The sequence below is a fragment of the Rousettus aegyptiacus genome, unplaced genomic scaffold, assembly GCF_014176215.1.
Source record: "Rousettus aegyptiacus isolate mRouAeg1 unplaced genomic scaffold, mRouAeg1.p scaffold_m13_p_14, whole genome shotgun sequence".
Classification (NCBI taxonomy): Eukaryota; Metazoa; Chordata; class Mammalia; order Chiroptera; family Pteropodidae; genus Rousettus; species Rousettus aegyptiacus.
This window is the reverse complement of record NW_023416289.1, coordinates 9,699,614-9,713,876: the sequence shown is the minus strand read 5'-3', so window position 1 is coordinate 9,713,876 and position 14,263 is coordinate 9,699,614. Positions and strand designations below refer to the sequence as shown.

Genomic DNA, 14,263 nt, shown 5'->3' with positions numbered 1-14,263 from the left:
GGCTCGTCGGCCCTGCCCTCAGGAATGCCTGGACAAGAGGCGCCTGGAGCTCGTCGCCCACCTTCCGGTCAGCCCAGCCCTGAGCCCCGCTTGCAGAGGGTCATGGACCGCGCCTCGCCCCGCGCTCCCGCAGCCAGCATCCAGGCGCAGCCCCCGCTTAGCAACGTTCTCTGCGGCAGAGCCGGCCGTGGCCAGCTGGAGAACACAGACCGCCCACCTCATCCTTCACCCCAGTCCACAGCACCCACCGCAGAGCCGAGCTCGCAGGCCCCGTGGGGCTGGAGAGCTGGGCCTGCCTGGTGGGAGCTGGGGGGTGCCAGGGGTCCTGACGCTGGGGAGAGTAGAAGGAAAGGCAGAAGGGCCGGGCGAGGGTGTCTCTAACTGTCCTGGGCAGTTCCCGGAGACGACACAGACCTTCCCGTGTCGGGGAAGCAGGCTGTCAGGCCCAGCCCAACAGGAGGCGCCACGCAAAGTCACCCACGTGCCTGCCTCTCAAGCGGCGCTAACGTGGCATGAGTCCCAGGGGTCCAGACAGGCCCCTTGATCACGCAGGGGACGGCATTAAATAAAGAGCTGGGTACACCCGCTCACCCTGGAGTTGGACAGCCGAGACATTCTCAATTCTCTGCTTGTCACAGGACAGTCAGTGCTGAGAGGAAGGCGTGAGTCCACGCAGGATGGACGTGTCAGGAGCAGCCGGGGAGGCCGGGGCGGGAGGTGGGCTCCCCCAGCCTCTGCGCTCTCTCTCAGCATTGGCATCTCTGTCCACTCGAGGAGGTCGGGGTCGAGTCTCTCCCCACCGGCCAGCTGTTTCTGTGCCCCGTGCTGGGGGCTACCTCTTGGTGTGGTCAGATTAATGCTTGGGACAGGTGAGAAGGGTTCAGGCCTGGGAGGAAATGATCATGCCAGCCTCGCCTTCCCGTAACTTCTTTGTAGGCACCACGTCCCCTTTCCCCGTCCCTGTTCAGTAACCGCCAGCGGGGCTCTGAGGGCCGGATGGGTCGCGTTCCTGGGCCCTCCGGACTGAGCAGCTCTCACCTCATGCATCCCTGTCCCGAGTCAGAGTATCATCTGCTGCTGCCTTTTGTCTCAAAAAGTCCAGGCCCAAGGAAGGCGTGGCGAGGAGAGAGGAGGGCAGCAGCTCGCTTCCCCGGCCCACCCTCAGCTCTGGGCTCGGTGTCAGAGCAGGCAGGGGTGTCGGCATGCCCTTACTTGGTAGTGGAGCCAGAGGAGAGCCCCAGAAGGCCAGCACAAGCATCTTGCAAGTGGCCCAGGGACCTGGGAAGGGTCGGCTGACAGTGAAGGCAGGGAGGCTGTTTCTGTCCATGGTGACTTCGCTGGTCCTGTTTTGGGAGGGCTCAGGGAAATGGGGTCGTGGAAAGAAATCTTAGGTGTTCCCCAGAGCCTCGTGGCAAAGTCCGGAATCCCCAGCGCACACACCCAGGGAACCAGAATACTTCTTCCCCAAGGGCACCCATGCTCCGGCTCTGGAACCCACCCCTCGGTGGAGCCCCTGCTCTTGCAGCCAGGACTGGCTCCTTCTGCTGGGGGCTCCCGCTGTCCCCCATTCTTTGCCCCCACCCCCGTGCCAGGCCATGCCCTTCTTCCATGCCCTCGGGTTGTATTTATCCCAAAAGGAACTGCTCACACTCCCTTTTCACCACTCACTACCAAGGCAGGCGTTCTCAGTGCCGGGCCCTGCTGGGCCCGGGGGCTGGCCGGGGGGGGAGAGGCAGCCCCCACCTTATACCGTCGGACGGCAGCGTCCAGCACCTCCCTCTCCTGTCTTCCCGCAGCCTGCGTGGGGGCCCAGAGCCGCTGGGCGCGTCTTGTCCTCCAGGCTTGGCCCTGCCTGAGTTAGTGGCCTGTCCAGGTCCCTGGAAGAGAAGCAGCGTGTGGCCCCTCTCCCACACCCAGGACAGGGTGAAGACCTGGCGGAGACCAGCCTCTGCCCCGGCCTTCCTACCAGGAGATGGGCGGCAGCTGTCCCCTCGTGGGCAGGCTTCTCCTGCCCAGTCTGGGCCACAGGGCCTCAGGCGTGACTGGCCAGTCTGGAGCCAGTCGACGCCTTCTTCCTTCCACCCACTTTGGCCCACATATCACCTAAAGCAGGGGCTGTGGGGGGGGACTCAGGAGAGCGCCTTCCACCATGGCCCAGCACTGAGGCTGGGGACCATTCGAAGCCGGATTCTGGGGCACAGTGGCTGCTTGGCCAGTGTTATCGTTGGAAGGGGGCAGTGACGCAGAGGTCACATCGGCTCGGCAAGTGCGGCATGGCTTCTTCAAGGCAGGCTCTGCTGCACGGTGCCTTCCCCTGGCCCTGGTGTGGCCTTGGCCTTTTGAGGCCACGCCAAAGAAGGCAGCGCCACCGCAAATTACTAGGGAAAGTAGCAGCCCCTGTCCTGGGTCCTGGGGGCTTCAGAGCAGGCTGAAGACAGCTTTCTCCTCTGAGAGCCTCTGGTATGTGATAGACCAAAGAGAACTGTCTCCCCCACCTCCCCACCCCCCGCATGAACCCAGGCCCGTAGTAGGGGAACAGCTGTCCAGGCAAGCAGCGTGAGGCTTGGGAGGAAGGCAGAGCCCCATCCACGGGGGGCTCGGGGCACACACATGGACCCCTGCCCAACTCCTGCCCTAAGGTGGATGTGCCCTGCCAGACCCCATCCAGAGTCCCTCCTGCCCCACCTCTCTGCCTTGTCTCTAAGCATCTTCCAAGCCATTGTCTCATGATGAACAGTGCTTTAATATGGGTATTAAAAATACAGACAAATGTGTAATGCTTGCAAGCTGTGTTCCATGGTGGATGCTGTGCTTGAGAGCCAGGCAGGCAGCTCAAGCCAGGCTGAGGCTCAGCCGAGAAGTGATGACGCGGCGGCCCTGCTTGGCAGCAGCCACCCGCCAGCCCCACCGGGCGGGGACAGCCCCCGGCGCCCGCTCATGGTGGGCGCCGAGGAGGCAGAGCAGTGCGGAGGGCTCAGGTTTTGGAGGTCAATTCTTCTGGGTCTGGATTTTCCCTTCCTTGTGCTTTGGTTGGTGGTGTGACTGGTGGCAGAGTGCCCCGCGTGGGGGTAATAGAACCCCCTGCCCGGGGTTGTGTGAGGACCTGGCAGGGGGTCTCCCAGGCCTCCCTGGGCAGGGCAGCCAGGCCCTGAGTGATCAGGATGAAGACGAAACCTCCCTGCAGCTGCTCTCTGCAGACCGGGGCGTGCGCGGCGTGCAGGGACTCGCCCCGGCTACAGAGGGGTATGCTGGAGCAGGGCCGAAGAATGCCTGCAGGCCTGTCTGTGAAACCTTTGATGGACAGGCGCATAGCTCTGCCGCTCGGTGACACTCGACAGCGGTTACTGAGCAGCTGCTGCACGCCAAGCCTGCCTCTTGGTATGAGGGACACAAGGGTCACAGACAAGGCCTTGCCCTTCGCAGCTCGCGTTCTAGTGGGAGGACAACCGTGGAACTAGTAAACGAGTCCAACCTGGCAACTGAGGTAGTGAGGACCGCCCAGAAAGAACCATGACTTTCCTTGGAGAGGAGCGTGTGCCTTGGACAGAGGCCCTCCCTGGGCCCACCACGTGCCAGTCCCTAAGCAAAAGGCAGAGTCAGGAACAAGAAAAGGACATGAGGCCAGCGCATCACGAGTAAACAGGGAGCTGGAAGAGCTGAGGTCGGAGAGGAACCGACCAGAGAGTGTGGGATCCTGGAGCCGTGGAGAGCTGGGCTCTGTTTAGATCCAAGAGGAAGCCCCCGGGGAGTGCCGCGCTCTGATTAGCACTTGAGTGTCCCAGTTGGTGCGTGGAAAGTGGATTCTGGGGTGAGACAAGAGGCAGCTCGCCTGGAGCTGACAAGGTGAGAGATGGCAGAGGCCCCAGGACGGGGGCGCCCTGAGACAGGGCCAGGAGGAGGCAGGATGTGCCCGAAGGCAGAGACCCCCCGACGTGTAGTGGACTGGACACAGGGGATCAGGGACGACCCCCTGGTTTGGGCTGGAACAGCCAGGTGGGTACTGATGCCAGTTCCTGAGACGGGGAAAGCCGGGGGCCCAAGTCTGGGGCGAAACCAACGTTGTGAGGTGCGCCCTGCCAAGTTCGACATGCCTGTCGGCCAGCCATGCAGCTGTCCCATCCGGAGCTCAGTGCAGGCCCCAGAGGCACGCATGGGAGCCACGGATCTACAGACAGTTTTGAAAATAGTCTTGGGACCAGATGCGACCACAAAGAGACGCAGACTAGAGAGAGGAGAAGGAGCCGTCGGCGAGGAGAGCGCAGCGTCACTCGGGCGAGAGAAGAGCATTTCCAGAAAACTGCCGTCCGTCCGTCCGTGAGCACCTGCGACGCTGGCGGTGCTCCGGGTTCTTAGGGACTCCGGGCGGCCTCGGAGCCCTGCTCTACACTGGGCCCCCTTCGCCTGTCCCCCCACACCCTCCCCAGCCCTCCCCGACGGGAGCGCGCCACCCCGCCTCCGCCGCTGCAGGTCCCCACCTGCCCGTGGTCCCTGGAGGTGCTGCCTGGCAGCAGCCTCAGCTGTCAGCCCCTGTCATGGAGACGGCAGCAGCTGCAGGCGACGGCACTTGTGACCGTTTGTTAGCATGCTTTCCTTCCTCCCCGGCCTGCTCTTCTGGAACATTTCTCTCCCACAGCCCTGGAGACAGGGCCCGTCTAGGGGTGGGAGGACCGGGAGGGACAGGAAGTGCTATCTGCCCTCTGCCAAAGGGCCAGGCTTCCTTTTGTGAGCTGGCTATCATCCCCACCCGTGGTATCAGCGGGGTGCCCATCCAGGAGTCCCATTCGCCATCTACTGTGCACCCCACACAAGTTGTCGCTAGTCTTGGCCGCAGCCCTCTGAGCAGCCCCTGTCATACAGGAAGGTATTGCCCCCAATTGGGAGGTGACATTGTTGCATAAACATTGGGTCGCCAGGCTCTGGAGCCTTTGTCTGCCACCCCCTCCCCGCCACCCACCCTACCCAGGCGACGGCAGAGCCCTGGCGGCCACCTCTCCCCGCACACCCCATCCCTTCAACAGCCTTGTTTCGATCTCTCAGCCATCTCTTGCCCGAGTCTGCTGGTTCTGGCGGGGCCTGGGCCGGAGCCGGCCTGCACCCCTTTTGCGCTTCGTGTTCGGCCTCCCTGCTGCCGGATTCCCTGGGGTTTCTCCAGGCCTGGGGTGAGGGAGGCAGGGAACCAGTCCCTGATGATGCTGAGTTTACTGAGTTCAGTGACCTGGAGTGGACGGTTCCAGGCATCTCGGCTCCAAATGTGGCTCATGTCATGATTCAGCACACAAGACCTTAGGCCTCAGACCCTCGTCCCCACCAGCCCCAGGCCAAGTCTGTGGTGCTTCCTCTGAGCAGAGAGTAGGATTTCAGGCAGACAAACGGGAGGTGGAGGGGGCACCGTGCTGCACCAGCCCCCGCAGTCAGGAGCTCTGGGCCACCCCATCCTCACCGGCCACTTGCCCACTCAAGTGCCGCCCCTCCCTGCCTCTTTCTCCGTAGGCAGGAGCCTTGGAGAGCCCCGACTCCCAGCAGGGGATCCTGTTCATCCCCTCAAGGCCAGGCCTGTGGGAGACCAGAGGCAAACTCAGGTCCATGGGCTTCCTCTAACCTGTCCTCGAGACCCACCTGTTAACCGTTTATTTCACCTTGCCCCAGAGACCCTGGAAAAACTGTTTTTCTTCATTCCTTGGGTTCCCTGTTTTCGTTTTTATAAAATGGGGAGTCCTTTCCACCAAGCCCTATTACCTGCAAGACTCTCAGTAGAGCAGAGACGGTGGACAGGAGAAGTGGCCCTAACTAATCTGTGACCTTGGTCAAGTCACTTTGCCTCCCAGCACCAGCACTTGATCCGAACAGTGAAGCTAAAACTCAGGGTTATCTTCAAGTTCGTTCATCCCACAAATGCCTCCTGAGCCCCCGCTACCTGCCGGCACCACTCCAGGCCGGGAGAGGGGTGCGGCCATGAACAGCCAAACAAGTGCCTGACTCCAGAGGGCTCTTGTGACCAGCTGTGTAGAATTAGTCAAATGAAGACGAGGTCTGACCAGAAAAGTGAAGCCAGGGAGGGGGCCAGCGCTGTGGCGTGTGAGAGATGGGGAAGGTAGCTCGGGGCCCTGTGACCTGTGACTCTCCGCAGCCAGAGTCCAGCTGCTCCTGTCAGAACTCTGCTTCCTGGCCCGGGGCAGAGTTGGGGGATAAGTAAAGTCTGCAGGGCTCTGCAGTTGCTGGGCCACATGCGATGGGTGGTTTGGGGAGGCATGAAGCCAGGCCCACAATGGGCAGCACCCCAGTGTCCCCCTACAGGCCTCAGAGCGGGGAGTCCCACACCAGGCCAGGAAAAAGCAGGTCTCAGGATGCCGAAAGGCCAGGGAGGGGATCCTAAGGTGAGGCCCGCAGGCTTCAGTAACGTCCGCTCTGCCTGCCTTCCAGGCAGCTCTGCCTGCTGCTGAACGCAGAGAACATCTTCCACTCGATGGCGGACATCCTGCTCCGAGAGGAGGACCTCAAGTTCGCGTCGACCATGGTCCACACCCTCAACACCATCCTGCTCACCTCCACAGAGCTCTTCCAGCTGAGAAACCAGCTCAAGGACCTGAAGACTCTGGTACTTGTGCCCGCGGGCCCTGGCCCGGGTTTAGTCCCGCAGGCGCATGGGCACCCGGCGGTTCACCCTCAGCCGCTGGCGGAGGTGGGATGAAATGGGAGCTAGCCCTGGGCCGGGGTAAAATGCAGATGCCCTGAGGGGCTGCGGGCAAGCGCCAGCCGTGGGAGTGAGTCGCAGCTGGGTTCCGTGGAGCCAGCACACAGGGCTCTGCCCACAGGGGCTCTGTGCTCCAGGGTCCCCGCGCCCTCCCTGACCCATGACAGGCTGTGGCTCTTCCACTCGCCGCCCCCTCGCACGCAGAGCAGGTTCAGTTCTGGGCCCTTGTGATGGGCCCCAACAGAGTCGTGCCCTCTGGACGATGCCTCCCTGTCGGGGTCAGTCCTCCAGGAGGTCAAGGGTTACCACTCTCCTCGCTCTCCTCCTCGGCCCTGGCCCCTCTCCCACAGCTAGATACATCTGTCTCATGCGCCCTGTCGGAAAGCAGGGTGTCACAGTACTGCATGTCCCAGGCTTTGGGTGAGGACCGACCAAGGCTGGCCAGAGGACAGGGAGGCGCTTACCAACCTGTCGACCTGCTCTGAGGGACATGCTTAAAGTCTCACTCAGCCTGGGAAAGGGGGCCGAGCTGCAGAGGGCCTCTGCCGGCGGATCCAGGGGTTTTGCTTCCCAGCCTGGGCTGTGGCCACCACCCCCACACTCCCCTTCCCGGCTCAGACCCCGCCTCTGCCCCCTTACAGGGAGTCTCAAGGGCATCCAAGCCTGGGCTGAGGGCATCTGGGGCCAAGCAGCCCGGAATGATCTAGGTCACGCCCCTGCCTGCTTCCTGTGGTTCCTTTCAGACATTCGCAGAGGCCTGAAGAATTTTCCTCAGGGCAGGGGCTCCCCCGAATGTGGGCTCAGCTCCCAGGCTGGTTCCCAAGTGCAAGGTGGGCCACAGAGGAGGGAGGGGCGCCGCAGGGAGAGCCTGGGCCCTGAGGAAACATCCATCACCCATACTCTGTGCCCTCCCATCACCCCCCCCATCGCACCCCCTCCCAGCCCCACAGGGTCCTGGGGAGGACAATTACTGTTATTTGCCGAGGGCAGAGATGCCAGCGCACAGGACAGGCTCATTCACGACCAGGCCCTGCAGCCACCACCACGTGGCTCTGTGGGACCGGGAGTAATGACAGGGTCTGAGGAGGAGCTGTCAGCATTTCCTTTGTGACAGCTTGTTCCCAACTGGGCTGCCAAACAGCTCGGGTGCTGAGCTGGCTCCTGGCACTTTGGAAGGGCCCTGGGTCTTGGGATAAGGCCCCTCCCTCTCAGGTCCCCCCTGTGGACCCCCAGTGGGGAGGAGCAGGTGGAGGGGACGGGGTGGGTCTCTGTTGACTGCTCGCACCTCTCTCCCTCAGGAGAGCCAGAACCTGTTCTGCTGCCTGTACCGTTCTTGGTGCCACAACCCAGTCACCACGGTGTCCCTCTGCTTCCTCACCCAGAACTATCGGCACGCCTACGACCTCATCCAGAAGTTGTATCCTTCGCTGCTCACTCTCACTGAGGCCTGGCACGAGGGGACGGGCGGGGCCCGGCGCTCCCTTCCCCCACCCCGCGTGGCGGGCCGACCCCGCGCGCTCGTGCCGGCTCTGCGGTCTGCCTCCAGGTCTGGTGAGACCAGGACCCGTGTGGGCAGGGGGAGGGTGGATTTGCTGTCAGGGAGCAAACAGGGTTATCTGGGGCCTCACCCAGGGAAGCCCCTCCGGAGAATGAGCTGGAGAAGGGCTGAGAGGGCCCTCAAGGTGCGGGCACCCGGGGGAACAGGCAGGGTGCGCTCTGCTCGCCGCACATTTAGCTGGACCCCGTGCTAGGCGGGCGAGAGAAAAGGCCTAGGAGCGGGGAAGGCCGGCGGGCTGCAGCAGGCAGGTGGAAGAGAGGCCTGCGGGCCGGAGCTGGGCGGCGTCGGTGTTGCTGGTGAGGGTGTCAGAGATCTTCAGGGGCCACAGAGCCAGGGCCCAGCAGGTGCCTCCATGATCAGATTTTGTTTAAAACACTATAAAGCAAACCAGCCTCTTCTGTGAATGCCTGGCATGTGACCCTGGATTGGAGAGCTACTTAGGGTGCAAAACCGACCTCCCCCCCACGGGCCAGGAGCTGGAGGGGCCCTGCGGTGTCTCCATTACGAGTGAGCCGTGGCCTCGCTTGGCTCCTTCACGCTGCCTGCTCCCCCTCCACAACCTAGCTTTGCCCCTCTCGTCCACTAGTGTGACTCAGGGCCCGCAGGCCACATGCTGGCCACATCTCGGACCGTGGCCCTGCTGGCGGCTGTCCACTCAGGAAGGAGCAGGGGCCTTTCCCGCCCAGCCCTGTCCCGCAGGCTGCAGGGCGGCAATAAGAGCCTTTCAGAGCCCAGGAGACAGAGGACAGAGCTGCCAGCGCAGGACAGGAGTGGGGACAGCCGTGCCGCTTTTCATTGAGCGGGACACAAAGGCAAGGAGAATAGACTGATGTCCTTCATGGGATGAATCCTGCTCGGGCGGAAGCAGCCTCTGTGTCCCGGAAGCCAGGCCCAGTGGGAGGAGGGTTCTGAGCCGCTGGGTCAAGCCCCTGGTCCCAGCTCTCCAGTTGCCCCCACCTCCAGCCGAGGTGCCTCACAGAGACAGGCTGTCATGGCCCAGGGAGCAGACTTTCCTTGACCGCCCACCCAGCGGGGACCTGGAGGTCACTGTGGACTTCCTTACAGAAGTGGACAAGCTGGTGCAGCTGATCGAGTGCCCCATTTTCACATGTAAGGGCCCTGCCTCTGGCCTTTGTCCAGCCTAGGGTGAGGCAGAGGTGAAGCCACACTCAGATGAGGGAGGGAGGGAGGGAAGGATCAGTCACCCCACGGATGCTCCAGAACGTCAAGAATGTAAGAGCAGGGATGACAGGGCTGAGGAGACCAGCCAAAGCGGGGCCATGTGCCTCAAGGCGGGTCTCCCAGACACACCAGCAGTGACGGAGCTGTCCCAGCTTCTCCTCCAAGCTTGCCACCCTCTGCCCTGGCTCTCGGAAGCTGCTGGGACCCCGGCCCCCACTGCAGGTACTCCTGTGTGCCCAGGAGCCACACACTCATCTCTCTGCAAAGCAGAGTTGGCGTTTTCCGGGAGCTGCCGGGTGGGAGCTGCCTGATTGTAACACCCAGGCTGAATGTGCAAAAGTGGCAGCTGGCTGGGGCGGGCACGGCTCCTGGCGCCGCGACATGCAACGCCCTCGCCCGGAGCAGGCGGCTGAATGAAACTTGTGTGCTTACGGTGCGGTGGGGAGGCCGGGAGGCAGCCCTTCCTGGTGGTCCCCTTCCTGCCAGGCGGGCTGCCCAGCGCTGCCAGCACCTCCGACCTGTCCAGGCCGAGCCCAAACGGCAGATGCAGGGGCTGAGGACCCTTCCCTCGTGCCCGTCAAACAGCCAAGCACCACTCCAATAGATACCCAGGGGACACAAGGGTGGAGGGAGCCCCTTTTCCCAGCAAAGTGCACCGAAGCCTGTCCTGAATAGTCCCCTGACTTGACATCTCACCTCCCCAAGGTCCTCCCAGGACATCCAGGCACACACTCCCCTGAGATCAGGTCCGTCCTGACCCAAACAAAGCCATGAGCATCTTCTCTCCAGGCCCAGGGCTTTGTTGGGGTGACAACAGCAGGTGCACCCTGGCCCTGCACAGCACCCATCCAAACCTGGTGTGCCTCTAGACGCCACTGATGGCTGGCGTGGCCCCAAAGGCCCAGCTTCCCCAGAACCCAGAGGGGGAACTGGACTTGAAATAGGCCCACGCTTCTGCTGGAGTTGCTAGCCCTAGGTTCGACTGCTCAGGTCTCCACTGGTGGCTTCCACTACCTGGGGCAAGCAGAGGGGCTGCGGGAGACCCCCTGCTTCCTGGCTTACCCTGGCCCCGAGGCCCAGCTGCTCTGTCCCCCAGCATCAGCGCAGGCCCTGCACAGCTCCTGCTGCTGGCTGGCATGGCCTCTCCATAGGCGTGTGTCACAAAGGGTGCCCCAGACTGGGCCTAGAGACATGCGCAAGTAGAAGCCAGTGACTCTCCTAGAGGGCTCCGGAGAGAAGCGTGAGACTGTTGAGTTGGCACGTGTGCTGAGCAGGACCTCGAGGTGGTGGCAGGCCTGGCATCTGAGTTGGACTTCCCAGAGCCCCTACCAGACGCTCCTGGGCTTGGTTTGTGTTTAAGCCACACACGAAAGCATTTTTCCATCCTGCCCTCCCTCGGATCTGTGCTACTCCAGTCTTTCTCTCCAGCTCACCCTATTTATAACTCTCTTGTGTTGGCACGTGTGGAACAGACTAGGGAATCTGGTACAGTACAGGCTCCGAGCCCCCTCGTTACCAGGGAGGCTGTGAAAGTGGGGGCAGGGGGCCGGGCGCAGCGGCAGTTGGGAGTCACCAGGCTGCGGAGACTGTTGGGTGGGCAGGTGGGCAGGTAGGAAGGAAGAACGACGCGGACATGGGGACAGCTAAGCACTGCCGGAGGAGGGGCAGGCACGCCTGACTGTCGAGGAGTCCCCGCCTCGTTCTAAGCCACAGCCACCTGGCCAGCCCTCTCCTGGCCAGGCCCCTGATCCCTGACCCCTGCCCTCTGCCCTCCTGCAGATCTGCGCCTGCAGCTGCTGGACGTGAAGAACAACCCGTACCTGATCAAGGCCCTGTACGGCCTGCTCATGCTGCTGCCCCAGAGCAGTGCCTTCCAGCTGCTCTCCCACCGGCTGCAGTGCGTGCCCAACCCAGAGCTGCTGCAGACCGAGTGAGTGCCGGGCTGCGGGCTGCTGCCCTCTGCCTCCATGCGGCAGAGGCTCTGCCACCAGGCGAGGTCAAAGCCGCGGGGGTCCGGCGAGCAAGGGGTGCCCAAGGGGGCTACCAAGGGTCTCCCTTGCCTCGGCATCACACCCCCCGTCACTGTGGACCCTGTCTGCCCCACGGCCATTTGCCCTTGGGCCTCTCGTTTCTATAGCAGAACACCAGGCTGGGAGATTCTGGGAGAAGCTGGTCGGTGGGAGCGATACCTCTCCAAGCAACCAGGGTTGAGTTAACGTAAAAGGTCAGAGGGCATGCCAGTCACTCAGACAGAGGAACTCCAGGAGGGGGAGGCGTTCATGCCCCAGCTCAGAGACTGTGCCTCCTACGAAGCTGGACAGGGCCTAGTCCTGGGCCTCAGACAGCCCTCCCCTCCGTCTGTGGCAGAGGCTCAGATCTGGGCCGCTATAGACTGTGGCGTTGCTGGGACCTTCCAACCCCTCCTGCACTGATGGGAAGTCGGGGCACCCCTGGCTACACTGCTCGGGCTCTGCCCACGGGAAGAACAGGCTCTAGACACCTCCGCCGAGATGCCCAACATGGCCGCTCTGGCAGGAGGGCTGCAGGCCCTGGAGGGGTCCAGGCTCCCACCCAAACCCAGTGCTGGCCCAGCCCCCAGAGCCTGTTGGGCCGTGTCTATATTTGGTAACCCTTGGAGGCTTTGCCTCATCCACAGGCATTTGGCATCCGAGATGGAAAATTTCACTTGTCAGGTCGCCATGGAAACAAGCAGAGCCCCTGAGAAGATTTACGCTGAATGGAGCGCACCCAGCTTGCATCAGATGCCCTGTGTGTCCAAAATTCCCTCCTAGGCTGTTCATGCCACTCGGCGGGCCTGGCGCCTCACTCCCTTGAAGGCCTTGGGCCTTTGCCCTTGGGATGGACATAGGCAGCCTTGAGATGGGCCTACCCAGCCGTCAGGGCCCCTGATCCGAGCCCCCGTGCCCTCCAGACCACTGGACTCAGGCTCCCACCACCCCTCCCACCCAGCCTGCTGTCTCCAGAGGCTGGGTGTGGGCACCTCACTGGCTGGCTGCCCCAGGCCGGCTGCAGGGGCTTGAGCCCACAGCAGGCGTGGTCCCCGGGCCAAGGCCCAGTTCCTGCTCACCCTGACCCTCTCCCTAAACCGCAGGTTCAGGGTGGCAGTGCGAGGCACTGGCCCAGGGGAGCAGTGAGCAGCCATGGAGTTGGATTTGCGTTTGGAGAGAAAGCCCCTGAAGCCACACCATGCTTCAGTGGTCTCGCCTCTGCACTGGCTTTTCCAACACAGTGGCTGCGAGGATCGCCCTGGCAGGCACTTAGGAAGGAAGGTGTGGCTGGAGGAGAGAAGGAGGCAGGAAAGGCCGCTTCCCTGTGACCTCTGGTTCCCCCGCAAGAACCAGCCTGCCTTCCTGGGGGAGGCCTCTGGGCCAGGCCAGGGACCTTATACTGCTAAGGGCAAGTCCCCTCTCCAGGCTTTGCCCACTACATCTCCTTATCTCAGAGTAGTTGGATGCTCCCTACACGCCCCAAGTCAGGGAAGAGCAAGTGTGCAGAGGGAAGCTAGGAAAATGAGAACGTCCTCAGAATCTCCCGTCGACGGTCAGGGAAGTCTCGGGACAAGGGGTCGATGCTGCTGGGTAGAGGAGCCTGTAGGTCAGTGGACAGTTCATAGGCCTGGGTTAAGATCTGGTCTACCGGGATTCGCTATGTGGCATCAGGCAAGCCCCACGCTCTCTCTAGGCTCTTGGTTGGTCTTTTGATTTTTCGTTATCAGTAAAATGAGCATTTAGACTAAATGGGTGCTCAAGGCTCTGCCCAGTCTTCAGGGCCCCGGATTCTTAGCCTTTCTTAGCAAGGACCTAGGCAGAGCTGTCATAGATACAGGCAGGGAGCAGTGGGCGAGGAAGGGGCCTCAAGAACAGCTGGGGGAGGGGTCAGGTTGCAGGGTTGAGCACAGAGGGACAGCTCACACCCTGGAGAGGAGCGGAGGACAGTCCCAGCCCTGGGCAGGGCAGGCAGCTGGAGCACAGCATCAAGTTGCCCGACAGGCCTGTAAGCAGGGGACAGCTGGGGGAGGTCCTGCCATCCTTGCCCCTCCCTCCCTCTGTATGCTCCAGGCGCCAACAGGACTAGGGCCCCCCGGCCCCCCTCAGCCTCCCAGGCCACACCCCAAAGACCATCTCTTTAATGAAGCAGGAGGGACCCACCGAAGGAAAAGCTGGTGACTCATCAGCGTTATCCTAGTGACAGGTGTGTGGGTGGGTGGCAGGAGAGAGGGCCAGCTTCGGGTTCTGAAATCCCAGCTCTGTGCTGCTGGCTGGTTGTCTCCCAGTCACTCACTGCCTGAGGATTACTGTAAACATGGAGAGAACGCGAAAGGCCCGAGCAGCAGCCATGCCCACTGGAACAGGCAGGGAGAGGAGCCCGGGCCTCCATGCTCAGAGGAGACCACCCCCTTCTCCTCTGAGACACACACCCCACCCTGCTCCCAAGATCACAGGCCAGGAAGCGTCTGCCTGAAAGGAGGGTCAGTCACTGGAGACAGGACTTTCTACGACGAGGGCCCCGAGAGCAAGGTTCCGCTCATTCCTCCCCTCCCCCACCTTACACTGGCCACATCTGTGCACATCACCTTCGGTTTGCCATCTGTTGTTGGCATCTCCATGGAAACCGCTCATCCCAGTCCCTCCTCTGGACCTATTGCCTTGGCTTGCCAGGAGTGTCGAGGGAGCAGGATACAGACCCGTGGATGCCCAGCGTCAAGTGACATATTTCAGTATTATCTCTGTTTCCACGCCGGGGTTGGGGTAGCATCTGGCTGCACCCTGGAGTTAGAGCTGTAAGCTCTAGGGTGTCTCTCGGCCTCCCCA

General features: G+C 62.3%; 1 protein-coding gene across 3 annotated transcripts in view; it reads left to right on the top strand.

Annotated features, from left to right (window-relative positions):
- The window catches only part of VAC14 (VAC14 component of PIKFYVE complex), a 93,861-nt gene that overhangs the window by 77,341 nt on the left and 2,257 nt on the right, over positions 1–14,263 (top strand). The window contains exons 15-19 of one of the 3 annotated variants that reach the window (XM_036231376.1): positions 6,421–6,595; positions 7,990–8,108; positions 9,280–9,359; positions 11,211–11,361; positions 11,569–11,655. In XM_036231376.1, coding sequence (XP_036087269.1) covers positions 6,421–6,595; positions 7,990–8,108; positions 9,280–9,359; positions 11,211–11,361; positions 11,569–11,647 — 604 coding nt within the window. In that variant the 3' untranslated portion in view covers positions 11,648–11,655. The remainder of the gene's footprint in view (positions 1–6,420; positions 6,596–7,989; positions 8,109–9,279; positions 9,360–11,210; positions 11,362–11,568; positions 11,656–14,263) is intronic. The other 2 variants (XM_016164442.2, XM_016164443.2) reach the window with 2 other exon arrangements.